Source organism: Penicillium riverlandense, assembly GCF_028828495.1.
Source record: "Penicillium riverlandense strain IBT 135883 chromosome Unknown utg000007l_segment0_segment0, whole genome shotgun sequence".
Taxonomy (NCBI): Eukaryota; Fungi; Ascomycota; class Eurotiomycetes; order Eurotiales; family Aspergillaceae; genus Penicillium; species Penicillium riverlandense.
In genome coordinates this window covers 64,947-92,369 of record NW_026643198.1, presented here as the reverse complement: position 1 = coordinate 92,369, position 27,423 = coordinate 64,947, and the positions used below count along the sequence as shown (strand labels likewise).

At 54.6% G+C, this 27,423-nt stretch overlaps 10 protein-coding genes across 10 annotated transcripts; 4 read left to right on the top strand and 6 right to left on the bottom strand.

Annotated features, from left to right (window-relative positions):
- Positions 1–375: 375 nt before the first annotated feature.
- On the bottom strand, positions 376–3,089 carry N7474_007598 (uncharacterized protein; the record flags this gene model as incomplete). The annotated part of the gene is given in 2 exon segments (XM_057199008.1): positions 376–2,069; positions 2,084–3,089. The coding sequence occupies 2 exon segments, from the start codon at positions 3,087–3,089 to the stop codon at positions 376–378; spliced, it is 2,700 nt and encodes an 899-aa protein (XP_057049709.1).
- Positions 3,090–3,494: 405 nt separating this feature from the next.
- Positions 3,495–3,798, top strand: N7474_007597 (uncharacterized protein; the record flags this gene model as incomplete). Its single annotated transcript, XM_057199007.1, has 2 exons — positions 3,495–3,535; positions 3,588–3,798. The coding sequence occupies 2 exons, from the start codon at positions 3,495–3,497 to the stop codon at positions 3,796–3,798; spliced, it is 252 nt and encodes an 83-aa protein (XP_057049708.1).
- A 177-nt stretch (positions 3,799–3,975) lies between these two features.
- On the bottom strand, positions 3,976–7,491 carry N7474_007596 (uncharacterized protein; the record flags this gene model as incomplete). Its single annotated transcript, XM_057199006.1, has 3 exons — positions 3,976–7,019; positions 7,077–7,369; positions 7,466–7,491. 3 exons carry the CDS (start codon positions 7,489–7,491, stop codon positions 3,976–3,978), a joined length of 3,363 nt encoding a protein of 1,120 aa, XP_057049707.1.
- A 696-nt stretch (positions 7,492–8,187) lies between these two features.
- N7474_007595 (bifunctional carbamoylphosphate synthetase/aspartate transcarbamylase) lies at positions 8,188–15,060 on the top strand (the record flags this gene model as incomplete). Its single annotated transcript, XM_057199005.1, has 3 exons — positions 8,188–8,893; positions 8,970–14,950; positions 15,004–15,060. The coding sequence occupies 3 exons, from the start codon at positions 8,188–8,190 to the stop codon at positions 15,058–15,060; spliced, it is 6,744 nt and encodes a 2,247-aa protein (XP_057049706.1).
- A 1,550-nt stretch (positions 15,061–16,610) lies between these two features.
- N7474_007594 (uncharacterized protein) lies at positions 16,611–18,329 on the top strand (the record flags this gene model as incomplete). Its single annotated transcript, XM_057199004.1, has 5 exons — positions 16,611–16,812; positions 16,869–16,913; positions 16,974–17,371; positions 17,426–17,680; positions 17,733–18,329. The coding sequence occupies 5 exons, from the start codon at positions 16,611–16,613 to the stop codon at positions 18,327–18,329; spliced, it is 1,497 nt and encodes a 498-aa protein (XP_057049705.1).
- A 151-nt stretch (positions 18,330–18,480) lies between these two features.
- On the bottom strand, positions 18,481–20,171 carry N7474_007593 (acyl-CoA synthetase; the record flags this gene model as incomplete). Its single annotated transcript, XM_057199003.1, has 3 exons — positions 18,481–18,645; positions 18,695–19,830; positions 19,889–20,171. The coding sequence occupies 3 exons, from the start codon at positions 20,169–20,171 to the stop codon at positions 18,481–18,483; spliced, it is 1,584 nt and encodes a 527-aa protein (XP_057049704.1).
- Positions 20,172–20,485: 314 nt separating this feature from the next.
- N7474_007592 (uncharacterized protein) lies at positions 20,486–21,167 on the bottom strand (the record flags this gene model as incomplete). Its single annotated transcript, XM_057199002.1, has 3 exons — positions 20,486–20,786; positions 20,851–20,984; positions 21,045–21,167. 3 exons carry the CDS (start codon positions 21,165–21,167, stop codon positions 20,486–20,488), a joined length of 558 nt encoding a protein of 185 aa, XP_057049703.1.
- Positions 21,168–21,664: 497 nt separating this feature from the next.
- On the top strand, positions 21,665–23,914 carry N7474_007591 (putative ABC transporter; the record flags this gene model as incomplete). Its single annotated transcript, XM_057199001.1, has 2 exons — positions 21,665–22,391; positions 22,437–23,914. 2 exons carry the CDS (start codon positions 21,665–21,667, stop codon positions 23,912–23,914), a joined length of 2,205 nt encoding a protein of 734 aa, XP_057049702.1.
- Positions 23,915–24,007: 93 nt separating this feature from the next.
- Positions 24,008–24,487, bottom strand: N7474_007590 (uncharacterized protein; the record flags this gene model as incomplete). Its single annotated transcript, XM_057199000.1, has 2 exons — positions 24,008–24,250; positions 24,314–24,487. 2 exons carry the CDS (start codon positions 24,485–24,487, stop codon positions 24,008–24,010), a joined length of 417 nt encoding a protein of 138 aa, XP_057049701.1.
- A 651-nt stretch (positions 24,488–25,138) lies between these two features.
- On the bottom strand, positions 25,139–27,305 carry N7474_007589 (exocyst subunit EXO84; the record flags this gene model as incomplete). The annotated part of the gene is made up of 3 exons (XM_057198999.1): positions 25,139–25,535; positions 25,592–26,867; positions 26,924–27,305. 3 exons carry the CDS (start codon positions 27,303–27,305, stop codon positions 25,139–25,141), a joined length of 2,055 nt encoding a protein of 684 aa, XP_057049700.1.
- Positions 27,306–27,423: the final 118 nt, after the last annotated feature.

Genomic DNA, 27,423 nt, shown 5'->3' with positions numbered 1-27,423 from the left:
ATAACTAGACTAACTAGAGCAGGAAGCTCGGTGGCTTTGAGGATGAGGCCATGGTGATATGATGTCAGTGGCCTGTTGAGCGACGGGAAAACACTCTGTGTTATTGAGAGGGGAGGGCGATGTTCAGGATCTCTCAAAGGTTAAAGAGAGTATAGCTTCTGGACAGGATCAGTCACACCACTCTGCCTGATGAGGCCGCCAGGCTGTTTGAATGAAAGAATGAAAGAAAGTATTGATGATGTTGCAGAAGCTCAGAGGCGGATCAGGTGGAGGGACGATCATGTGATCGGTACAAACTATATTATACTGGTGGGATTACTCGTGGATTAGCTATTCGTTTCTCATCAATCATAGATCAAAATCATTAGACAGCTTTCAGTGTTGTTCATCCACCAGCTCAAACCCAACATCCTCATCCTCATCCATATTGAAATCTCCAACATCAGACGCAGACCCCGTGATCAGAGTGCTGTCACTGTCAAACTCGAGCTCTTCCTCGGTATCCTCCATGGACCAATCCGACAGAATGACATCGACGTGATTCACCGCTGGGACAGGAGCTTGTCCGCTCTCATTGGTCAATTCCATCGAGTCCACGGACATAACCTCTGAGACATGGCTATCCGTCGCCTCATGCGATGCCCGCTGGATCGTACTTTGCGAATCACTGGGATTGATCTCGCTGAACGAATCTTGGGTAGAGGCGAGACTGCCGGTGTGCACGGCGGGCCCGGGCGTTGAGAACCCTCCCGTTTCCATGATGGGGATATCGTGGTCAGTGAAAACGCCGCCGGTTCCGTCATCATTACCGCCCGCCCATAGCGGTAGGAATCGGTATTCGTTGTCGGTCAAGACGAAGAGGGTGTTCAAGTGTCTGAAGTTGACCAGGGATATCTCCTCGGAGAACAGCATATCCTGCGCATAGTTGTTCAAGTATTTGGAGACTTCGTCGAAGAAGGCCCGTAGTTCAAACACAACCCGCTCTCTGATCCGCCATTCGTCCAGTGGGCATTTCAGAGCGAGGAGATCGTTCGTGGTCGACCCTGGCGCTCGGTCCTGGGGTTGGGCACTCGGGCCTGAAAGATCCAAGGGGAAGAATGGGCTGACGGCATGGGCCCCCTCCGCCGCTGCAGGGCTTGATCCAGCAACGGACTTCGGACGCTGCAGACCTGTGACCAAAGTCATGGTCGGGACGGCGTTGATTAGAGCTGGTCCTGGGGATCCAACAGATTCACCTGCAGTTTCAGAGTTCCAGGATGAATCACCGCCCGTATCCGCCTGACTGGATTGATAGCCATGTCCCGGCCGGCGGAGATCTGTCACTAGGTTCCATGTCGGCATAGCAGGAGGATTGGCATAGCTCGACCGCGGAGCCTCAGTGGTTGACATAAGGCCACAAGCAACTTGCCGATAAACGGTCTTGTTGAAATCCTCGACTCGTGACCAGACCTCGTCAATACTAACGCGACGAATGCGCGCAAATCCCTGATCTCTGAACGCCGGTAGACCGTTACCCAGCTCAAGAATTGTCCGATGCCTTCCGAGTCCGGGATTAACAATTGACTGGTGCTCTGAATCCCCGCTCAAGGTGACCCCGAGAAGGCTGCCCCAAAAATCTCTGCCCAAAATTCGTTGGAGGATATGTCGCCGTTTGTATATCACCCCGGGGCCAAGGCGATTCACATCGTTGTAGGGGACAAATTCTCCCTGTGTATCATTAGACTCCGATGGGATCGCAGGCGTTGTCCGCGCCGTGTCTCTCGCCTTGCGCAGTTCGGCGTACAATCTGCTCCTGATGTAGTCCTTCAACGTCACAATGAGCATCAGCACAATGTCTCGATCACAGGGCCACTGTCTGAGATGACTCGTAAGCTTCTGGAATTCGGCCAAACCGTTCAGCCAGCTCATTTCTTCTCCAACCAAGTGAAGAAAGCGGTTGACGACATGGTCCGCAAAGCTCTTACTAGCGTACTCGATACGTTGCACCTCGGTATCATCAAGGAAGTCACGAATCCGGCTGCAGGTGAGGCTCTGGTATCGATTGAGATCCATGGGCTGCTGATTCGCCGCTCGGACAAGGTACAAAAGAGAGCCTCGTCCGCCACAAGCCCAACAAACGAATCACGGCACAGGCCAGGGGCTTGGAGTCCAAGGCCCACCCGGTAGGCGATCTCCGGGTGGAATTGGATGATCTTCGTGTTGTTCGACTCGTAGAACCAAGAAATAAGGTAGTTACTTATGGCGGGAACCGTCACGACGTCAAAAATCTTCGCCAGCCCGTAGAAAGTCCAGATCTTGCACGGGGTATCGATTCTTGGGTTTAGACCCTCCAAAACATGAAGGACGTGTTCGATTCCCTCTCGATGCCGATGGGGTGAGTATTCCACAGGTAAGCCGGACTTCTTGATGCGAGACGCAAGAAAGTCTCTCGCGGCAGTCTCGGGGGACAACATGTTATCATCATCAGACATGGAAAACGGGCCGAGCGGGTCTTCTTCGTTCTCCTCGGGCCAGGTCATCTCGTCTTTGCCTCCGACACACTCGGGCGGCAGACACCAGAGGGTCTGCTGCAGCGCCCAGGTGCGAATGGCCATCGGACATGACAGCTCCGTCATGAAGATAATCGCATCCTCATCCGCGTCGGGCGGGGTCAGATCGATCACATATTTGATGCCGTTGGGCAGCCTGTCGACCAACCCGCGCCGCTTACGCACCTGGGCTTGATAGCGCGGCTGGATGGCCCTCTTAAAGAAGGACGAGCCAGAACTCAGCAGCTTCTCGCTGTGAACGCGGTGGGGAATTGTCTGGCCTGGCAACGTCCATGTGGTATTGTCCGCGAGCTGTGGGGGAGGGTCAATGTACACCAGAGTGTCGGCGCCATCGAGCAGCAGTAACGGCAAAACGTTGGCGGGACGATTCATGGCGTGACGTGGTGTAGTGGGAGAACGGAGAGTCACGGGCGACTGTGGCTGGCCCAGCTCCTGCTCCTGCTGCTGCGCCAGTTCCAGTGCTTCTTTCTCTGCCGATGTCATGTCGAAGTATCGCAGGAGGTGCTCATCTGTGGCTACGAGGGGTGGTTCCGCGGACATGTTTAGGAGATGGAGAAGAAGCAGAGCAGGAGAGAGTGTGGTGGCCTAGCCAGGGCCAATCAGGCGCAGGGCCAGCCTGCATTGTTGAGCCCCGTGAGTCGAGTCAGCAGTGAGGCTGAAGCCCTACCGGAGAGATGTTCTGGGTACCTGGGAGGGGCACTGTGACGGGTGGCTGGTGGAGGTACCTGGTACCTGCACGCGGAGTGGGGCTTTTCTGAACTATGTATTTCCATGTCCATGGATCAACTGCTGAGGGAATGCGCTCATGGGGTTGTCATTCCTGCCACACCATGAATTATGCTAACCCCCCCTCCCTCTCTTGGATTTCTCTTGAACAACAACTCCATTATTGACCCAGAACAGACAGACAGACAGACTCAAATCTATCTCTACAGAATGGCCGCCATGACAGGAGATATACACCGGAGTCGCGGGGCAGCGATGAAGTGTGTATACTTCAGACATGGATTTCAGGTAACTTTCTAACTCATGTCTCAGATCCCGCAACATCGCCATCTTCAGTATCGCCGGCGTTATCGGAGGCACATGGCTGCTCTTCCGGATGATGGCTCCCCAGAGAGGCGCGTACGTCGCCAGCAATGAAGAAATGGAGGCCTTCCGGGGAGGCGACTCGCTGCAGACCGACGCGGGCAATAAGACGGCCCAGCCGCCACGGAAGGGATTCTCGGTGCCGCGGGGGTCGGTGTGAGGACCGTTTTGCATTCAAGGAGGGCTGGCATTCGTGTATGGACAGCTTGTGCAATATGTACGATGCAACGGGGGAATGACAAAAAAGTCCATGTGCTATGCATCAAATCCGAAAGAGAGCCACGCCTGTAGTCTTGTACAAAAGCGCCGGGGACAAACCGAAGGGGAAAAGAACTAGTTAAGACGGCCGTGTCGCATTGTCGGGCGCATTTTGTTCCCGGGATGGATCTCCATCATTGCCCGCTGGAAGGTCCTGAGACGTCTGCGAGCGTTTCTTCTGCTCCTTTCGCTCGCCGCGCTTCTTCCGCTCGCGGGTGGCAGGCCGGATTTCATCCGTTCGACTCCGACTGCGACTAGATCCGCCGCGGCGGAGATCTTTGACCTCTTTGATGACCTCACGGAATCCCTCTTCGATGTTGTTCATGCGAGCCAGGACCAGTTTGCTGAGCATATCTTGTGGCTGGCTGAACATGTCGGAGCGACGCAGGCCTCCTGTGGCAAGGGGAAGATTCGTATTAAAGCTAGAGGGCAGAATGCCGGCAAAGCCACCAGCCACTGCTTTGTTGTCGCCGAGATCTGATCCCAGGTCGAACAGGAGGGATGGTCGGGGTCGTGCTGTGGCAGGACGATTGGGCAGATAAAGAGGTTCCATAATGGGGACGGAGATCGGGCTGAGTCCTTGCGAGACAATTCGGCCTGCGTCCCCTGGCCGTCTCTTCATGGTGCCTCGATCGAGAGAAGTGGAAACCAGGGGGACTGGATCGTCATCTGATGAGTCGGCGTTGGGTCGTGAATGTGTCATCTCACCATCACTCTTCTCGTCCGCCGACTCCACAGGATTGTAGAGCATGGTGACGCCAGAGACAGTTCGCTGGTGTCTGGGACGCCGGTTAGGGCTATTCCGGCGAGACGCCAATCGGGAAGTGGGTGGACGAGAGGTGTAAAATTTCGGACTGGTTTTCACAGTGCTCTCAACTGGCTCGGCATCGTCGTCAATGGCCTTCTTAGTCGAGTGCTGATCATCCTGCGAATCCCCATCCTCACTGGTGAGTTCATCATCTCCTTCCATGTCGGTGTGCTGAGAAGGCTCCCGCGCCTTCGCCTTCGTGGGTGATCGAAGCCCTCTGGGACGCCGAGGCTGGAACGCAGGGCTGTCAGCATGGCTGATTCTTTCTTCAGGGTTAGAGGCGACTGAGTGGGTTGTTTCGGTGAAATTTCGAGGCCTGGTTAATGTGTTTCGGCGGAGTGGGAACCTGAATCGTCGCGGGAACATCTCGAGTCGGTCCACCTCTGAAGGGTCCTGCTCATCCGGAGGATGAACAGGCCCCGAGCCCATTTCGTGCATCCAGTCCTTGATCACACTGCTGCTCCGATTCCCATGGAGTGTGCTCGGACGACGACGGACCTGACTACCTCCGAAATTTTCCCGGAACACTTCTTCTAGCGCCTGGTCCTTGTGGTATGTCGCCACTGATGGCTCACGAACTAGACGCGGGGCCCTGGTGCTAAATGCGCGGAATCGCCGAGGCTGCCAGTTGTGAGCGAGACCGGCTGCTTCTGCGCGTGATGTGGCCTCGATCAGGTCCATTGGCTCAACCGCCCGCGCGGTGAGAATGGTTTTCTCATAAAAGCAGATAGTAAACAGAATCGGCAAGTGTGTGATCTTGATGATAGTTCTGTTGAGCCGAATAAATTGACGGAAAGGCATCAGATATCGGAACGGCGTCACAAGCCAGGCGACGATATTCGCGGGAGCCACATAGGAGAAAAGCGCGTCTGATTTCACCATCGAGATCGTGTTGACGGCAAAGAGAAACTGGTGCTCCTGGTTGGCATTTTGAACGATCCTCATGAACGAGTTCGTAAGCACGGTGATGAGGATGGTGACTACCACGAAGTGACAGATGAAGAGGAAGATGGTCAAGATGGCCCTGCCCAAGAAGTTGTACTCATCCCACATGGACCACGCAGTGGGCGTAAACCCCATCAGCATCTGGAACAAGCCGTACGCGATCTCACTGGGAGAGTGATTGTCCCCAAAGGACAGAAATGCGAAGAAAAATCCGCTGCATGCGACAATAATCAGCACAAAAACGGCGATCAGATCAGATGCCATAATGCGAAAGGCTATCAGCAACTGGGAGAAATAGCGGTAGTGGTCCAAGATGGAGAAAAGTCGAGGGAACAACAGAACTGCACAGGCTGCAAGAACGTCGTATGCTAGGTCGGAAAGCCTCATCCCATCGGGGCCAGGCAGAAAAGCGCCGCAGATCCGAAGGCAGTAGTAGCAGAACAGAAGTAGCAGAATCCCCAGGTCGAACAAGTTCCAAAAGCTCATCAGGTAGAGACTAAAGCCCTGCTCATTGAAACCAACAATCTCATCCAGCATGAACCCTGCACTCCAAAGCCAAAACACAATCTCCAGCGACGTGATCTGCCCACTGTGCTGTTGCAACACCGCTAGGAACAGTCCGAGAAGCACGGCGAAGGACAGAGTGGAAAGGAACTGCCGGTAGCGCGGGACTCTCAGTCGCGAAAGCTTGAACAGCGACGCATCTCGTGGGTTGTAGAGAGTCACTGAGCGCCGGAAGGACCCCGTCCGAGAGTCTGGTGTCGAGTCACCATTGTGGTCAGCGGCTGTTCCATAGTTGTGTCCTTCTGTGGAAACCCGTTTTACTCGACGATGTAGATTATCAGCGGCCGAATGAAAGACAATCGTCCCGGCCCAAATGGCCTCCAATTGCTGCACCACCACTGGATGAGCTAGAAATCGTTTTGCCTGGGCACGAATGGCCACCTCGAGACAGGAAACCCGGCCAGCTCCCGCCAACCGCTTGCGCTGAGGACCCTGCGGCAGCCCCGGAGGCGGATCCTGGCCTTGTAGGGGATAAAACTCGTAGGAGAGGGCGTCGATCAATTCGCGAGTACTGTAGTCCTTCAACAACTTGATCGCAAGCAGCTCGCTTACCATTGCTCGAGTCTGGCTGGTTCCGCTGTTTTCTGGATGGAGGTGAATCTCCTTCTGGAATTGCAGGCAGTTGGCCATCAATGCATAGAGGGTAGCGCGTGAAAAGTGATCGGCCATGATCTGCTGCTGAATGGGCTTGACCAGGAACTGCGAGACCTGGGGCGAGCGCAGTTGCTCCCATGACAGCGTGGTTTCGCAGCGGGCGGCAATCAATGGACGGATGGCAAGAGTGATGTCGTACACAGGCAGAGCATCTAAACACCATCACGGGTTAATTCACGCGGTTGGCAGGGATCCGCATACGGTCCTACCCAGATGTGATGCAGAGAAGATGGGCAAGAGAGGCGTCGACTCGAGCGGGCCATCTTCTTCTTCTCCTTCCTCTTCCTCCGGCTCCTCCTCCTCCTCAATCCAGGTGTCCTCCAAGTTCTCGTTCGCATTGTTGAGCTCTGGCACGTGGCGAGGATCGATTCGGCGGGGGCGTCGCGTGATACTCGGTCGGGTGGCAGCTCGAAGCCATGGCGAGGCCTCTCTGGTCGCATAGGGGGAGACCACGGCGAGTTTTCCACATGCCTGTGCTGTCCCTTGGGACGGAGCAGGGAGGCTAGCATAGACATCGCAAGTGCCTTACTGCTGCGCGGCCTAGGTACTCGAGAAGGGAGAGGATTAGAGCATGGCAGCTGAGAACACGCCCAGGGACGCGCCGAGGGACACCAGAATGGCCATGAAGAGGGAAGAGGGACGAGCGAGGAGAGAAGAGAGCAGCAGCAGTGGAGGAGAGGAGAAGAGGAGAAGGTGCAGGGCAGGTGATCAGAGTTAGTTATGTAGTTAGTGTTGGATCTAGACTGTGATCGGCATCCCCACTAGAAGTATGGACTTCCCAGTAGGAGTGGTGTACATGAGGAATAGGCGTCGGAATGGTTGCCAGATTTATTGATGAATAACAGTTGGTATGATTCGACCCGTGACTTCTCTATTTTGATCGCTAGGAGGAGGCCCATGCTAGTTGTGGCTGTCCCTTTGCGAGGCCCACCATCTAGCTAGCTACAGGCATGCCCCCAGTGCAGAATGAACGGTGAACGAGCGTGCCCAACAGTCCCATTGGCCCGCCTGAGCTGACCTGCATTATCAGATGGTCGGGCTGGTCTGGCGCAAACCAGATAAGCAAAATCCTCGACCTCACCGCGCCCCTCACCGCCTCCGGGTTCGGCCATGACGGTGGAGTTCCCGCTCAAAAATTTTCTTTCTTTTTTTCTGCATCTCAGCTTTGTAGCTGTGCAGTTCTGGTTTTATTTTGCCCCCCTTATTCCCTCTTTTTTTGGTTTTTTTTGGTCACAATTGCAGAAGGTGGTGTGTAGAGTGACGCATACTCTCCCAACTTCGCGTCCCCGAGAGGACTTGTCCCCTCGCTGCCCGCTTGCGATGTCGCAGCCCACCCACGAGGAGCCGGCTCTGCCCACGAGCCCTCTGTCTGGTGGCCTGGTGGCCTTGCCCGCCAGCAAGGATCTACAGCCACTGCCCCCCATGGACTCCGTCAATGGTGCGGTGATCCCGCCGGCCTCGATCCCCGTCCGCGGTGGCTGTGATCGCCGGACGGCGCTCGAGCTCGAGGACGGCACCGTGTACCAAGGGTACAACTTTGGTGCCGAGAAGAGCATTGCTGGTGAATTGGTCTTCCAAACCGGCATGGTCGGCTACCCGGAGTCCATCACCGACCCCTCCTACCGCGGGCAGATCCTAGTCGTCACCTTCCCGCTGGTGGGCAACTATGGCGTGCCCGCACAAGACCAGATGGACGAGCTTCTCAAGACCCTGCCGAAGCATTTCGAGTCCAGCCAGATCCATGTCGCTGGTCTAGTGGTGGCCACCTACGCTGGCGAGGACTACTCTCACTTCCTCGCACAATCTTCGCTGGGCCAGTGGCTCAAGGAGCAGGGTGTGCCTGCCATGCACGGTGTCGACACTCGTGCTCTGACCAAGCGCATCCGTACGAAGGGTAGCATGCTGGGCCGCATGCTCCTCCAGAAGCCTGGCGCCATCCCCGGCGCCCTGGATACCGCTACCTGGAAGTCGCACTTTGAGGAAATTGAATGGGTGGATCCAAACACAAAGAACCTTGTCAACGAGGGTGAGTGATGCGAGTCAAGTTATTACCACGAGATTATAGTCTGACATGTTTGGTCCCGACAGTTTCGATCCGTGAGCCCCGTCTCTTCTCCCCCCAGAGAACGTTGCCCTCAAACACCCCTCGGGTCGTCCCGTTCGCGTTCTGTGCTTGGATGTTGGTTTGAAGTATAACCAATTGCGCTGCCTCCTTGCCCGTGGGGTCGAGGTCATGGTTGTTCCATGGGACTACGATTTCCCAACCCTCGCTGGAAAGGACTATGACGGTCTGTTCGTGTCCAACGGTCCCGGTGACCCCGCAACATTGTCGATCACCACCAGCAACCTATCCAAGGTCATGGCAGAAAATCGGGTGCCCGTTTTTGGTATCTGTCTGGGCCACCAGTTGATTGCTCGCTCGGTCGGTGCCCAAACCACCAAGATGAAGTTTGGTAACCGCGGCCACAACATCCCCTGCACGAGCATGATCTCCGGCAAGTGCCACATCACCTCTCAGAACCACGGTTTCGCTGTCGATGCTACCAGCCTGCCCGAAGACTGGGAAGAGCTGTTCGTCAACGCCAACGATGGCAGCAACGAGGGTATCCGCCACGTCAGCCGTCCCTACTTCAGTGTTCAGTTCCACCCCGAAAGCACTCCCGGTCCTCGGGATACCGAGTACCTTTTCGACGTCTTCATCAACACCATCCAAAACACCCTGACATCTTCCGAGGCCCTCAACAAGCCCGTTGCTTTCCCCGGTGGCTTAAAGGCTGACAACATCAAGGCCGCTCCCAGAGTGTCCGTGAAGAAGGTCCTCGTTTTGGGCAGCGGTGGTCTGAGCATTGGACAGGCCGGAGAGTTCGATTACTCTGGCAGTCAAGCCATCAAGGCCCTGAAGGAGGAAGGCATTTACACGATCTTGATCAATCCCAACATTGCCACCATTCAGACCTCCAAGGGTCTGGCTGACAAGGTCTATTTCCTCCCTGTCAATGCCGACTTTGTCCGCAAGGTGATCAAGCACGAGCGCCCGGATGCCATCTACTGCACTTTCGGTGGCCAGACTGCTCTGCAGGTTGGTATCCAGCTCAAGGATGAATTCGAGGGCCTTGGTGTCAAGGTCCTGGGTACCCCGATCGACACAATCATCACCACCGAGGATCGTGAGTTGTTCGCCCGCAGCATGGATTCAATCAATGAGAAGTGTGCCAAGTCTGCTTCTGCGTCCACTCTGGAGGAATCGCTTGAAGCGGTTGAGAACATTGGCTTCCCCGTCATTGTGCGTGCGGCCTATGCGCTGGGTGGTCTCGGCAGTGGTTTCGCCGAGAACATGGACCAACTGAAGGAGCTCTGCACCAAGGCTCTGGCCGTCAGCCCGCAAGTGCTCATTGAGCGGAGTATGAAGGGTTGGAAGGAAATCGAGTACGAGGTCGTGCGTGATGCTCAAGACAACTGCATTACGGTTTGCAACATGGAGAACTTCGATCCTCTCGGTATCCATACCGGTGACTCCATTGTTGTGGCTCCTTCTCAGACCCTCTCCGACGAGGACTACAATATGTTGCGGACTACCGCCGTCAATGTCATCCGCCATCTGGGTGTGGTCGGTGAATGTAACATCCAGTACGCCCTCAACCCGTTCTCGAAGGAGTACTGCATCATTGAGGTCAATGCTCGCCTGTCTCGTTCTTCGGCCCTTGCCTCCAAGGCGACCGGATATCCGCTCGCTTTCATTGCCGCCAAGTTGGGTCTGGGTATCCCCCTCAACGAGATCAAGAACTCTGTAACCAAGAGCACCTGCGCCTGCTTCGAACCATCTCTCGATTACTGCGTGGTGAAGATCCCCCGCTGGGATCTGAAGAAGTTCACCCGTGTCTCGACCCAGCTCGGCTCGTCCATGAAGAGTGTCGGTGAAGTCATGAGCATTGGTCGGACTTTCGAGGAAGCCATCCAAAAGGCCATTCGATCGGTTGATTTCCACAACCTTGGTTTTAACGAGACGAACGCCCTCATGTCCATCAAGGGCGAGCTCCAGACTCCCTCCGATCAACGCCTGTTTGCCATCGCCAATGCTATGGCCGCCGGGTACAGTGTTGATGATATCTGGAAGTTGACCAACATTGACAAGTGGTTCCTTTCACGTCTCAAGGGTCTCAGCGACTTCGGCAAGGCTATGACTGGCTACAATGCCACTTCTGTCCCTCTGCCCATGATTCGCCAGGCCAAGCAGCTGGGTTTCTCCGACCGTCAGCTCGCCAAGTTCCTGAGCTCCAACGAACTTGCGGTGCGCCGCATGCGTGTGGAAGCCGGCATCATCCCCATTGTCAAGCAGATTGATACTGTTGCAGCCGAGTTCCCGGCAGTGACCAACTACCTGTACCTCACTTACAATGCCTCCGAGCACGATCTGACCTTCAACGATCACGGTATCATGGTGTTGGGATCTGGTGTCTACCGCATCGGTTCTTCGGTCGAATTTGATTGGTGTTCTGTGCGCACCATCCGCACCCTTCGTGAGCAGGGCCACAAGACGATCATGGTTAACTACAACCCGGAAACTGTTAGTACCGACTACGACGAGGCTGATCGTCTTTACTTCGAGAACATCAACCTGGAGACTGTCCTCGACATCTACCAGCTCGAGTCTTCTAGCGGTGTGGTCATGTCTATGGGTGGTCAGACCCCGAATAACATTGCCCTGCCTCTGCACCGGCTCAATGTCAACATCCTGGGTACTTCTCCCGAGATGATTGACGGCGCTGAGAATCGATACAAGTTTTCCCGCATGCTGGATCGCATCGGTGTGGACCAGCCTGCTTGGAAGGAGCTGACCAGCATTGATGAGGCCCGCGAGTTCTGTGACAAGGTCAGCTACCCAGTGCTGGTGCGGCCCTCATATGTGCTTTCTGGCGCTGCCATGAACACTGTCTACTCAGAGCATGATCTGGAGAGTTACCTCAACCAGGCTGTAGATGTCTCGCGAGAGCACCCGGTGGTTATCACCAAGTACATTGAGAACGCTAAGGAGATTGAGATGGATGCTGTTGCCCGTAATGGTGTCATGGTTGGCCACTTCATTTCGGAGCATGTGGAGAACGCCGGTGTGCACTCGGGTGATGCCACTCTCATCCTGCCCCCGCAGGACTTGAGCCCGGAGACTGTGCGTCGCATTGTGGAAGCAACCCGCAAGATCGGTAACGCGCTCAATGTCACTGGGCCTTACAACATCCAATTTATCGCGAAGGACAACGACATCAAGGTCATTGAGTGCAATGTCCGTGCCTCCCGGTCTTTCCCCTTCGTGTCCAAGGTCATGGGCGTTGATCTGATCGAGATGGCCACCAAGGCCATGATCGGCATTCCCTTCCAGGAATACCCGCCTGTGAACATCCCTAAGGACTACGTGGGTGTGAAGGTCCCGCAGTTCTCCTTCTCGCGGCTCTCGGGTGCCGACCCCGTGCTGGGTGTTGAGATGGCCTCGACCGGTGAAGTCGCTTCGTTCGGCCGAGACAAGTATGAGGCGTACCTCAAGGCGCTCTTGTCTACTGGCTTCCGTCTTCCCAAGAAGAACATCCTGTTTTCCATTGGCTCCTACAAGGAGAAGCTCGAGATGTTGCCGTCCATCCAGAAGCTTTCCGAGATTGGCTACAACCTGTTTGCCACTTCCGGAACCGCGGACTTCCTGAAGGAGAACGGCGTGTCTGTCAAGTACCTGGAGATCCTGCCTGGTGAGGAGGAGGACATCAAGTCGGAGTACTCGCTCACTCAGCATCTGTCCAACAACCTGATTGATCTGTACATCAACCTGCCGTCCAGCAATCGCTTCAGACGCCCGGCCAACTACATGTCCAAGGGTTACCGTACCCGTCGTATGGCGGTGGACTACCAGACTCCTCTAGTCACCAACGTGAAGAACGCGAAGATCCTCATCGAGGCCATTGCCCGCCACTACCCTCTCAACATCCAGACTTCCGACTTCCAGACCAGCCACCGTACATTGGTGCTGCCAGGTTTGATCAACATCGCTGCTTTCGTGCCTGGTCTTGCCATCTCTGGTTCCAAGGACTTTGAGACCGTGACCAAGGCTTCCATTGCCGCTGGCTTCACCATGGTTCGTGTGATGCCGGTGGGCGTGGACAGCTCGGTCACCGAGGCTCGTGATCTGAAGATCGCCCAGCAGAACGCGCAGAACTCGTACTGCGACTTCAACTTCTCCGTTGCCGCCACGGCTACTAACTCGGACCAGATCACCTTGGTGACTGGAGAGGTTGGCTCTCTGTTCATTCCATTCAACCACCTGTCGGGCAACATCAACAAGGTCGCGACCGTCACCAACCACTTCAGTGCCTGGCCGTCGAGCAAGCCCTTGATTACCGATGCCAAGGGCACCGACCTTGCCTCGATTCTTTTGTTGGCCAGTCTCCACAGCCGCAACATTCATGTCATGAGCGTGACCTCCAAGGAGGACATCAGTCTCATTGCTCTGAGCAAGGAGAAGGGCCTCAAGGTGACGTGCGATGTCTCCATCTTCTGCCTCTTCCTTTCCCGGAACGACTTCCCGGCTTCTGGCTTCCTGCCTTCAGCTGAGGACCAGAAGGCTCTGTGGGACCACTTGAGCACCATCGATGTCTTCTCGATTGGTAGCATTCCGTTCCAGCTGGCTGGTAAGGAGGCATCGCGCGTGGTGGGCGTTGCTGAGTCTCTCCCTCTGCTGTTTACCGCTGTCTCGGAGGGTCGCCTGACCGTGGACGACATCGTTGCTCGTCTCTACGATAACCCGAAGAGGATCTTCGAGCTGCACGACCAGGCCGATACCTCGCTAGAGATTGAGGTTGACCGCCCGTACGTATTCCAGAGCCCTGAGAGTTGGTCTCCATTCAACGGCAAGACGATGCGCGGCTCGGTCCAGCGGGTTATCTTCCAGGGTAAGACTTCTTGTCTCGATGGCGAGATCTCTCCGGATTCGGCCAAAGGTACGGACATGTCTTCTCACCGTATCGTTCCCTCGTCTCCGGTGCAGAAGCCCTCAACCCCCATTCCGCACGTGCGTCCCGAGAGCGCCCTTGACCGACAGCTGTCCGTCTCTGGTACTCCTGGCCGTGCTGCTCGCAAGGCCTTGGACAGCGCTGTGCCTTCCGTTGGCGAACTGGGTCCGCCACTGTACCCCCCGACCTCCCAGGTCTCGTCCTCACTGTGGGAGATGCTCTCGCGGTCTCCCTTCCGGCAGAAGCATGTGCTGTCTGTGAACCAGTTTACTCGCGCAGACCTCCACCTGCTGTTCACTGTCGCCCAGGAGATGCGTCTTGGTGTGCAGCGCCATGGTGTGCTTGACATTCTGAAGGGTCGTGTCCTGTGCACGCTCTTTTATGAGCCCTCGACTCGCACCTCGGCGTCGTTTGATGCGGCCATGCAGCGTCTGGGTGGGCGTACCATCCCGATCTCGACAGAGCACTCCTCCACTCAGAAGGGCGAGACCCTGCAGGACACCATCCGTACACTCGGCTGCTACGGTGATGCCGTTGTTCTGCGCCACCCCAGCGCCAACAGCACTGAGATCGCGGCCAAGTTCTCCCAAGTCCCGATCATCAACGGCGGCAACGGCTCCGTCGAGCACCCGACTCAGGCCTTCCTGGACCTTTTCACCATTCGCGAGGAGCTCGGTACTGTTACCGGTCTCACAATCACCTTCACCGGTGATCTTCGGTACGGCCGCACCGTGCACTCGCTGATCAAGCTGCTCCAGTTCTACGACGTGCGTGTGCAGCTCGTTGCCCCCAAGGACCTGGCTCTGCCGGATGAGGTGCGCCAGCAGATCGTCGCCTCCGGTCAGCTGGTCCTCGAGTCCGAGGAGCTGACTCCGGAAATCATGGCCCGTTCTGATGTTCTGTACTCAACTCGCGTGCAAAAGGAGCGCTTCGCCGACCTGGCTCAGTACGAGCGTCTCAAGAACAGCTTCGTCATCGACAACGCGCTGCTCAAGCACGCCAAGAGCCACATGGTGGTTATGCACCCGCTGCCACGCAACGCTGAGATTGCCGAGGAGGTGGACTTTGATCAACGGGCAGCCTACTTCCGCCAGGTAAGTTATGCCCCCTTGCCCTTCTTTCAGGTATATGCTAACGATGATTTCAGATGCGATATGGCCTCTACTGTCGCATGGCTCTGTTGGCTCTGGTCATGGTGCCTTGAACGAGCGGTCCTTGCCATTTCTCTTTTTTAATGCCTTGGGCAAAAGAACCTTAAAAGTGCACATTACCATTGCGATGCCTCGATACACAGGACCTGTTTTTGGCTTTGCATTTTGTTCAAAAGTTGTGCCCGTTCTGTGTCTCGATATTACGTAGATGCAGCTAGGTACTTTTGCGCGATAGAAAGCCAGCTGTATAGATTAGATGAATCTCCGTTTTATGAATTGATGACTCCGTGTTGTGTATGTGTGTGTATTTTTATGTGAGGTCTATCTCTGTGTGTGTGGCGTGTGTGTTGTGTTTTCTGTGATTTTCTCCTTTTGGCGTTTTGGTTTATATTGGTGCATCGGCATGGGGGTTCGACTGTATGTCTAATATAATCATCATTATTATTTTACTGTTATTGTCGTCTTCGTAGAGCATCTTTTCTTGACTACTTGTGAAAAATCGGAAGTTCGAGACACCTCGCTATGGCTGTTCCGAAGGTTGCGGCCGCTAAACCGATGCACCCACCACCCTATCACGACTAGCTAACTACCATCTGTGTATAAATTCCCGTCAAACAACAACCTGATTATTTTCACATTGCATATCATTGTTTAGCAGTGCGTCTATCTCGCCTACAGTAGACTTTTGTGCGGCCGTTTCTTGATCACAATACTCAAAGTCGCCCGGACCATCTTCCGATGGCGTGATTTGGATAACCGATGACATTAGGTCCAAACAACCGAGAGGCGCAAAGACATGAATCCTGACTGGGCAGTCTAAGGGATACATTGGTAACTCCCATGGCTATGGCGATTGTGGAAAGTATGTACATTGGGCATCGGACTTACTGTCGAGTTCGGGTCAGGTCCATGCTGTGCCTAGGGAAGGAGATGGGACGAAACCAAACCGTTGCGCGCCTATTTAACGCATACATCTAGGGCTGTATACCGCCATTCCCAGGATCAGGGACTCTGACGTTTAAGAATTCAAACCCGACCAGTTTGACACAAATTCCAAGCATTAAAACGGCATATGTTCCACAAGATAGTAGATCAGAAATCCACATATGACATTATGACATCCACTCGCGGGAGTAACTAGTGCCGGAACAATTAGAAATAATGTTCTAGCATTAATCTGCCTAGTCTTTCATCCAGACTATCCTCAGCCTACATCTCCGCCCACTCGATCTCGTCATCGCAGTGCCTGAATTGCTCATCATGCACATTGTTCAGACACACAACGCAGGGTCCCGCCAGCGTGGTTTCACGCGAAATATTATTCGCTGATCCCTGTCTTTTGTTCCCGGCCGGTAATTGACATGATGCAAGATCTACTCTTGTTTCCTTGGCTTGGTGAGAGATGCCCGCCAACATCGCGCGAAGCGGGTGCTCGATGGTGTGCTTCAGGATCGTGAAGAATATTATAGAAGTCGTAGTCCCATAGCTTTCTTTTCTCTCTAACTTTGCTTTTGACATAGAGATTAAAATTCCCTACTCATTTCTGTTCCCCTTGTTCCGGCCTCGACACCGGGCTTGACACGCTAATAATCGAATTGTCGCCATGTCTGCGGTCGCAGAGAAGGAGGCCGAGGGCTCGGTCAGCCCTGGTCCCAAGCAGGAAGTCGATACCTCGACGCCTTCATCGAGCAGTCTCGGTGAGACTTTTGGCATCAACGAGAAGGCATTGCTTCGGAAACTAGACTACCGACTGCTCCCGCCGTTGACATTGTTGTATCTGCTTTCGTTCCTGGATCGGAGTAATGGTACGCCAGTACAGACACAAACTACTGGTGCAACGCTGATCAATTGGCGACAACAGTTGGAAATGCAAAGCTCGAGGGCATGACGACGGACGTCGGGATGTGTATGTCTGCCACTTAATGGCGCATTCTTCTGTCTTGCTAATCACAGTCAATTGATATAGCAGGAGATCAGTACCTCACCGGCCTTACCCTCTATTTCATCGGATACGTGCTCTTCGAGATTCCCTGCAACATTGTCTTGAAGAAGACGACCCCGCGCAAATGGCTGCCTACCCTTACTCTCGTCTGGGGCGTGGTAGCAACCCTTCTGGGAGTTGTGCAGAACTACTCCGGGTTCCTGTCTTCGCGTTTCTTCCTCGGCGTCGCAGAAAGTGGTCTTTTCCCCGGCGTGGTATTCTACTTGTCTATGTGGTATAAACGAAATGAGCAGCATTATCGCGTTGCTCTGTTCTTCAGTGCCGCATCATTGGCCGGTGCATTTGGTGGTATCCTCGCCTGGGGCATTGCCCATATGAAGGGAGTTGGAGGATATAACGGCTGGAGATGGATTTTCATACTGGTTTGTCACGAAAGAAAGAAAATAATGTGTGAAATCAAGCTGACATCGATGTAGGAAGGACTTTTGACCATTGTCGTGTCCATCATTGCCTATTTCTGGGTATACAACTATCCGGCGACGGCCGAGTTCTTGACTGAGGAAGAGCGCGAGTACATACAATTCCGCCTCAAGAACGACAATGATGCCACGCGCGATGAAACTTTCACTTGGTCGGCGGTGCTGGATGCATTCAAGGATCCCAAGGTCTGGTTATACTGCTTGGGTTTCCACACCATGTCACTGCCCTTGTATACACTTTCGTTGTTTCTGGTGAGTTGGTTGTTTTTACGCCTGTCTTAAGACTCTGCTCACCGTTCGCTAGCCGACAATTATCAAAGATCTGGGATACTCTGCAGCCGAAGCACAACTGCTCACTGTGCCCCCGTATGCTGTGGCTTTCATCTTGACCATCACCGTCGCCGTGCTCTCCGAGCGGACTCAACGTCGGGCCCCATTCATCATGGGCTCCTCAGCCCTCGCCTGCATTGGATATATTATCTTACTAACCGATCACCGCGCCGGCGTGTCCTACGTCGGAACTGTCTTCGCCGCAGCCGGCATTTATCCTGCCGTTGCCATCGTGCTCTCATGGCCCGCGAACAACGTCTCCGGACAGACGAAACGCTGCATCGCAAACGCTTTGCAGATTTCTATTGGAAATCTGGGCGCCGTCATGGGTACACAGTTGTATCGCAATGAGTGGACTCCGTACTACTTTGTAGGCCACGGCACTGCGCTGGGTTACCTGGTTGCCAATATTTTCGTCGTGGGGACTTTATGGTACGTTTTGAAGCGGGAGAATGAGAAGAAGGAGCGTGCGAGAGAAGCCCAAGGTCTGACGGCCATGATGGGTGACGTTGGAGACATTGAGGGTGAATTCTTGGGAGACAAGGATCCCCGTTGGATCTTCCAGTTATAACTTCGTTGGGTGCGAGGTCTCTTGCCTCGGATATAGAAAATTGTCAACAGTCAAAACGGTCTCTCGTAGTTTGTGATCTATCGTATATGTATACCGATCTATGTATCTCTTCGTTAAGATTCATGTCTCATCCCGGCATGGTCGCAGTTCTTCAAGCCTTATCGGGCCAGTACTTTTGTACAATGATCTTCTTGTTGACCTTGCCCATGGCATTACGCTCAATCCCATCCACGATCTTCAGCACCGTGGGGATCTTATACGGTGCCATTTCGTTCTTCAGTTCGGCACGAAGAGCTGGGAGTTCCAGCCGTGCAGCCTGTATCAAGTATTAGTTAAAGCCCAGTAACGAAAAGGATTCAACATACTCCCTCGCGAACCTTGACCACTGCCGCAACCCGTTGTCCCCATTCCTCATCTGCTAGCCCGACGACCGCCACTTCTTGGATGGAGTCCAATGCGAGCATCTTGCGCTCGACTTCAAGCGCCGAGATCTTGTACCCACCGGACTTGATCAGGTCGACCGACGCCCGGCCCTGGATAAAGTAAGCGCCAGCTGCATCGCGCCTGGCTACATCGCCCGTCTTGAACCAGCCATCGGCCGTGAATTCGGATATGGTTGCTTCAGGTCTGCGCCAGTACTCGCGGAAGACATTGCCGCCCTTAATCTCAATCATCCCGTCTTCGTCACTTTCCTCAATGACCCGCCCGGTCTCCTTCTCGGTCAATCGCACCTGAACACCAGGGAGCGGCCAGCCCACACTGCCATCAATGCGCTTCTCAACCTCCAACCCGCAGCTAATCGCCATACCAATCTCCGTCATCCCGTACCTCTCCAGCAGGACCTGACCCGTGATCTCGGCGAATTTGGCCTTTATAGGAGTCGGCAGTGCCGCAGACCCACTAACGATTAACCGCAGTGCTTTCGCACCCGCTCGCGCAGCCGTTTCTTGTTCAGACCCGCGAATGTGAGCATCGAAATAATCATTGAGTCGCGAGTAGATCGTTGGCACAGCCATGAACATAGTCGAGGAGCCGCGGTCCTGCCACCGCTCCCAAATCGCTTTCGGGTCGAATTTCGGGTGCATTTCCACCGTCGTGCCGCTCAGGAAACTGGCTGTTAACCCGTTGATAATCCCGTGGACATGGTGCAGTGGGAGCACATGGATGAGATGGTCAGAGAAGTTGTAATTCCAGGCCTCCATGAGGCTGTTTGCCTGGAATGTAATGTTTTCGTGTGTTGTGACACAGCCTTTCGGGTTGGATGTGGTGCCAGATGTATAGATCATCAAGGCTCGACGGGTCAAGGGAAAAGAAGGAGAGAAATCGGGCAGAGGCGCTTCGTCGGTGCGCGTAAAAGGTTCCAAGTTCATGATTGGGATGGCGGTCGTGCATCCCTCGCGCAAAGCCGGCGCCACTTTCTCAAATGTTGGATGGATGAGGATTAGGGATGGGTCCGAGTCGCCCACGGTATATAGGAGCTCCTTCACAGGGTGGCTTGTGCCTATTTTCCTTAATATTAGCCCCAAAGCCCCCAGGAATTGAATGTTGCAACAGCTTACAGAGTGGCACACACACTCCCCCAGCCGCCCACACGGCCCATTGAGTGACCACATAGTCGTATCCGTTCGGAGTGAGGAAGGCGATACGCCGTTCGTCCAAATCACCGGAGTCCGAAAGCCCAAGTTCCCCAAGAATGCCCTTTTTCAATGTCGCCGCATCGGCGAGCAGCTGACCGAAGGTGAAAGACTCCTGCTTGGTAGTGTCCACGACCGCCACTTTCGCGGGGTTGCACTGGGCATGGGTCTGCGCCGCCACGAAGAGCGGTAGGGACGGAATTGACATCGGTGCGAGTGTGAATGGAATGTATGGAACAGGGTGAGCTGATTAGGAAGAGCCGCACTTAAGAATCAGGGGCGGCCTATGATTTTGATCGCGCAATATCTTTAGCCGGTGATTATTGCGGAGAATGGCCGATGTGGAGACCGAGGTTTACCCAGCAACTACATCATATTACATGTCAGGCATGAGGTCTGCAACTAGAGCCGAAATGAATTAACTATCCTATTCACGTTTTTTGTATTAAGTACAAGATCCAAATGGGCTTAGGGTTAGGTTTGTAAATGCCTGTCATCAAAAACCACATATTCTCATCTCTCCTACAGGACAGCAGCAACTAGAGCCGCTGCGGCACCACCCAAAATCGCCCCGGGATTTGCGGTGATTTGAGGCAGACCGCCCGTGCTGGTACTCGCAGAGGAAGACGCACCCGAAGCCTGCGACGTGGTGGTGGCCAAGGGACCTGCAGTAATAGTGACAGGCATGAAGGTAATATCATTCTTGCTCAGAGTCGTGACTTGAGTCAACTCGGTGCGCGAGCTACCAATCACCTGGTGTGGCATGGTCAGGGTGCACACGGCCGCCGTGGTTCCTCCCATCGAACAACCAACGTGGCCATCGCTATCATCAGTTAGATCTTAGAAACAGGAATCGATCACTCCATCATGTATATTCACGAACGTACATATCATATGGTGGAGCCAACATCCAATCGACTGTTGTCGGGGCCGCGGTGTACATGAAGCCCGCGGCGAATCCGCAGTTTTCGGGGCTCTCGCCAGAGGCGCAGTTGATGCTGTATGTCGTCGTGTCGGATTTCTAGGAAATCATCGTCCGGTTAGCAGGGGCCATCCTAATCGTTTTTGGGCTGCCACACACCGATGCCACGACCGAGCCGACCAGCGCCTGAGGGTCTGCATCAAAAATGAACAGAGAGACGACGGAGGATTCTGCGGCCGCGAGGCCCAGCGTCGTGAAAGTCAGCAAGGTTTGCAAATTCATGGTTTGGGTTGTGTCAATAATCGAGGATAGTGATGATAGCAAGGAAACTTTGAAGAAGCAGCCTTTGTTTGGTGTTTTTTTATTTGGGACGCAAGATTGAATAGGGTCTAGCGGGGGCAGCCTAGAACCCGGCAGCCCGGTCGGATCGGTAGTGAGACATTCACATCATGTGAACAGAGGTACCGGAGTGGTGTATTATTAAACTGAATTATGATCGGGCGATGTATATATTGGATGGCAACCTTGGTTGGGTCGTTTTGATGAACCTAGGATGGATATATTCTGGAGTAGGTCTCTCGAAGACTAGTTGACCATTCCACCACCAGACTAAATTCCAATAATGTAACCAATCAACTACAATGCTCTCGCTTCGTTCTTGAACTGATGTTCCCTGGCTGCTATAATCCCCTCGCGTGCAACAAATAGTACTCCTCACGTGACTGGCCTTTCTCGTTGACCCGGGGCGCTGCTTTCCTTTCGCTCCTCGATATCTGACGATGCTGCCTCGACCAAGTCTGCGGCCATGGGTGCGCTTGGCTGCCCATCCATTCCATCGCTCAGTGCGCCTGGTGTCTTCGGCTCCTCCCCTGATCCATATTCAGGATGGCACTTTTTACAAGCAGTATCCGACCGCCAATGACGCATCTAACCCTCCGCTGTTCCCAAACCTCAACTTCACCCTCCCTTCGGATCTCCCCTCACAGAAAACAGATAATGGAATTTCGCCGCCCCATCATTGGGCGGTGATTGGCACCCCCAGCCGAACCGATCTTCTCCACGTCCTACGCGGCCAGCACATCTGTATCCCCCCAACTGCGCGCTCGTACCCTTATCTCCGCACGGAAGAGATCGCGGCCAAGGACCCGCGACTACGCTTTGAGGGGAATGCCATTCAATATATTGGGTTCAGTGGCGAGGGGTCCGGCGCAATTGGAGGGACCCGAGGCGCATACCTAAGTGCCCGGTATGAGAGTCATCGCGAGGAGACAGACTGGACGGTGCAGCAATTCCTTCGCGGCCAGATGTCTCTGAACCCACTGGAAGGGGAGGAACAAGGGTCAATGCATGATGAGCAGCTTCTCGAGCAGGTCATCACCGATTTGCGCCTGCGAGATCTGCTTGATATGCCCGTCGCCAATCTGAGCAATGGCCAGACGCGGCGGGCGCGGATCGCCAAGGCGCTGCTGAAAAAGCCGGAACTGTTGCTGCTGGATGAGCCATTCAGTATGTATATCCGACACGTTTTCGAGTCTAGCTAACGACGTTCAGTGGGACTGGACCCGGCCACCGTTCAAGGCATTTCTGGACTGCTCCACCGGTTAGCAGAGAAATGTGCCCCGCGATTGGTGCTGGCTCTACGCCCTCAAGATACCGTTCCAGATTGGATCACCCACAGGATGATTGTGGGCAACTCCCAACGGATCCTTTTGCAGGGTTCAAACCGTGAAGTTGCTGAAGGGCTGGAAGTTTGGCGGAAGGAATTTTTCCCCGGGCTCAACAAGGGCAGGCCTCAAAAAGAGAGCATGTCGCAAGCATCTCAAGACGCTATGACAGCTGGATATTTAGATTGGGAACTCCTTGGAGACCTTGGAGTTTGCAAACCGAAGAAGAAAGCCCTCGATAGCCATGCTCGGAAAGCAGGAGAACCCTTGATCGAGATGGAAGGCGTCCGCGTTCAGTACGGCGAGAGAGCGGTGCTGGGCGACTGGAAACAAAGGGTCCACAACGCCGACAAGGATGGTCTGCACTGGAAGGCGCGTCGGGGTCAACGATGGGCGATTCTGGGAGCCAACGGGTCAGGCAAGACGACCTTACTGTCGTTGATCACGTCCGATCATCCACAGACATACGCCCTGCCTATCAAACTGTTTGGACGGTCTCGACTGCCAGAAGCCGGCAAACCCGGTATCTCCATTTTCGAGCTGCAATCCCGTCTCGGCCATTCGTCCCCAGAGATCCACGCGTTCTTCCCTCGTCAGCTGACGCTGCGACAGTCCCTCGAATCGGCCTTCGGGGAGACATTCTTGTCCAAGCCAAAGCTGGACTATGAGCGGGACCTGGACGTGAACGCGGTCTTGCGTTACTTCAAAGATGAATTTGATCCCCATGCGGCCGATAAGGTCCAGCCACCAAAGCTCTACCCAACGGAGGGGCGCGAGTTTTTCCCCAAACTCGGGTCTCTTCGCTACTCGACAGCCTTTATTGATGAAGAGCACGACATCGAGTATGCGGACCAACTGCGCTTTGGCGAGCTCACCACCGCCCAGCAGCGTATCGTGCTGTTTCTGCGAGCCCTCATCCACAGACCGGATATCGTCATCCTCGACGAACCCTTCTCAGGCCTGTCGGCCAGTCAGCGGGACAAGTGTCTGCACTTCCTCGATCTCGGAGAGCGAAAGAAAGCGAAAGACAAAAACCCCGAAATCCGCTTCAAGGGCCTGTCGGATGACCAGGCTTTGGTACTCATTAGCCATGTCAAAGAAGAAATCCCCAACAGCGTCCGCCACTTTATGCGCCTGCCGTCTGACATGGGCGTCGACGAGCCCCTGGGCTTCCGGCTTGGTCACCTTTCCAGCGGTACCGTCTTGAGCGACCAATCTGTGTGGGATACGGTGTGGTCTCATCAGTTTGATCAACACGCTCGTCGCACCGAACGCCCTCCGGATATGAAGGATGACCCGAGCTATGAGGATATGGACACATACGAAATGTACACCCTGGAGTTGCCTGCTACGAAGAAGAAGTGAGAAGGCATATAAAAAGAATCAATAATAGAACCATAGAACAAATGTATATATACACCATCTTCAACCCCAAACCATGAATAAAGACAAACCTGGTCATTTATCCTTACTCGCCTGGATGATCTCCGCGTTCTCCCATATCTTCTTCTCGCCGCCATCCAGCGCCAGATCCAGCATGGCGCCCGCCAACACATCCACCCGCACGGAGGTCGTTAGGCACAACATCATGCTGCGTAGGGTCAAGTCGGACGACATTACCATGCCGGGGCGCATGATGTACGCATCGAAGTGATCTGGGTGTGCCTCGGCGAAGGAAATCAGCTCATTCTCCACTTGGCCCTAGTTCTTTCGGTCAACTTCGCCGGCGCGCAAACAGTTACTTCTATAGTTAGGCAGACATACTCGAATCCGTCGATACTCCTGCAGAAACCACAACGGCTTATTATGATCTCGCTCCGCCCCGGCTCCGCTGCAATACACAAAGCGGATCTTGTTCTCCGCCGTCTCTTGCAACACCCGCGCGGCGGCGAGAGTATAATCTACGCTCACACGGCGGGCTGTTTCGTTATCGGGCATGCGCGCTTTGCCCAGTGTCCTGCTCACCCGCTTAGTTTGGACTTGCTGGATAGTTGTTTTCCCTCACTCGACAACTTTTGCGGTAGTATCAAGGAAATATAAGGGATTCCTACCAGATACATGCATCCGCATCCTTAATCACATCCCTGATCGAGTCCGGATACCACAGGAAATCATCCACGAGAACGACTCGCAGTTTCTTGGCTTTGTCCTTATCTTCTTGCGCGGGTAACTCGCGGCGCGAGAGGACCACCACTGAGGTGGTTTTGGAACTGTCTAAGCATTGTTGGAGAACTTCTTGGCCGATGAAGCCGGTTGAGCCTGCTAGGACTATCTTCATTTTCTCGTCGGAGGTATAGATGGGTGGAATGGGTACTGGCGTGGCCTCGGGGATGACGCTAGTGGACGGGTGGGTGGCTTTGGGGGCCAAGGCTGAGCTGAGGTGGAGGGTGTCCGCCACGGTGAGGGTTGATTGTTTTGAGAATGAGGGATGAAATTTGGCTGCGATACTTTTACCAGTCCGTTCAATTGGAGAAATATTAGATGTGGCATTTGGGTTTTACTCCCATGGGTCTCTAAGTGGACTCGAGATGAACAAGAAGCACGAAACAATCTCAGGTAAGCAAGGCTGACGACCGACTAAAGAACTAACTAAATCATCGCTGGCGGCGCTGGGGAAGGCGGCAGTTCGCCCGGCTGAACAGTGCGCATGCCTTCTCCGCCAGGAGCCTGTTCGCCGTAATTGTCTAATCCGCGAGCGACCAAATCCGTAAAATCAACGCCGACCTCTGCCAGCAGTTCGGCGTGGTCATGCACAATATTCAAGCACTTCTCCCACACAGAGGTGCCCCGTTGCACGCTGCTGAGCTGGCGGCCGAGTAGCGCATTGAACCCGTCGAGATGTTGCTTGGCCCATCGGATGCAGGAACTTGTCATCACGGACGGGAAGCACTGCTGGTAGATACTGATGGTATTCTTGATGAGTGTGAAATAGACGAACGAGATCTGGAAGATGTAAAGAGGTAGATCGCCCTCGAAGACGCAGGCTCTGTAGTGCCTAGTTAGCTTGGCAAGATAAGAAACAAAAAGGAGAGAAGTACATACCGAACGCGCTTAGCGATCACTTCGGATCGGGCCTTCAGATAGGCTTCACGGGCCTGGTCCTCATACCCGAGGCGGGACAGCCAGCTGACATTGGTCTTGGTCGCCATCGGGAAGGAGTGCGTATCCACCAACGCCCGGGAGAGCATGCCCGCCAGTTTCGCCGCGCGCTCATCAACCTTGCCGTTGATCACCTCCTGCGCCATGGCGTTCCCCTTCAGTCCCCTGGCCAACTTGCGCAGCCGTTCAATGCTTGTCACGGCCAACTCAAACCGTTGCAGTGCAATGTCAATGTCCAGGTCATCCACTTGGCTCTCGACCCAACGCAGATTCTGCTGCTTCCCATCCACATCAATTCGCAGGTCCGACTTGTCGCGGGCGATCTCCGAGAAATCAAACGTCTCGGACTTTGGCGTGTAGGACATTCGGCCCGCGAGAAGCCCATAGGCTTCGAGCGGTTTGCTCGCAGCCTCTGTTTCGGACCGAAGCATGCGCCGTAGGTCTTCAACCGTTTTACGGAACGTCTGAAGCAGCTCGTTCTTGGTAGTTGTGTCCCGCTTGTCCTGGCGGTAAGTGTACGGCTTAGATCCCACTCGAATGCTGATGGCATTCGTAATCCCACGGTCCACAGCTTCTTCACGCGCTGCGCCGGTGCCCAGGTTGGCAGCCAGATCAATCATGTCGATGTCCTGGAGTGGCCAGCACTCCTCTGCGACGAGCTTGGTTGGGACGGGTCCTCGACGGCTGGTTTGGGATTGGTCTACTCGCTTGCGCTTCTTGGCGGCCACCAGGATATGATCATTCAACAAGACGATATGGACGGGCCGCCGGGGCTTCCAGGTCGCCGAATCCAGCTCGGCCCAGTTACCCGTCTCCAACACGATGTGCCGCCCTGGGACAGCCGGCAGGAACTTCTGGGACCCTTCCACGGTCTTCCACAGGGTTTGGAGCTGCACATTCCACATGCTTTCCAGGTTGGCGACGGAGCTGCGGTTCGCATTGCGCTTGGGGACATATTCCTCCGTGGGAGACATGGGGTTGGGCGTGTTGCCCACCGTAGTCTGTCCCAGTGCGGTGGTGAGCTCCGCCATCAGGGTGCGGAGCGTGCGCATCTCATCCTTGAGCTTTTCTGCTTCTTTACTGATCTTGATGAATTGCGTGCGGTTCTGGTACACGTTCTGTTGGAGGTCGGTCGAGGTACGGTTCTTGACCTTGCGGAGGCTCGCCTGGTACTTTTGGATCTCTTCCTCGGACGCGTTGGCAAGCAAACTGGCCACATCTAAAGATCCATCCGGTCAACACCAAACCCACCAATTGTTTTCGCAGGGTACTTACATCGATCCACGGGTAGACTCGGATCTCGCAAAGCATTGAGGTCGACCTTGGGTGCCTCCGATGACAGGTCGGATGCCGATGGCTTCCTCTGGACAGCGGCTGGGGCCAGCCCACCAGGCTGAGGTGGGAGCGAGGGCACCGGGGGTGCATTGGCATCGAAGTCGGGAGCTGGATTGAAGCGAGTCGAGTAGCGGCGTTTGACCAGGTCGGACGTGGCATCTTTCTGCGGAGCTCGTTGGTCGCGGCCGGCGGGGATGGCTCCTGACCGACTCTCGGGGGCCTTGATGTTGGCCGGCAGCGGACCAGAGATGGGCTTGGGGGCACTGATCTGAGGCCGCTGGCGGCGAGACTTGCTGCGCAGGGTCAAGCCTCGTCCTTCCATGGTGAATGGTTGATGGATGACAGAGGAGGGATGGTATGTATCACTGTGGAGAGCTCGCTGGTCAGTCAGCTCCTAGGCTCCCGGAAGAACATAAATCCTCCTTCAAATTTATCACTCG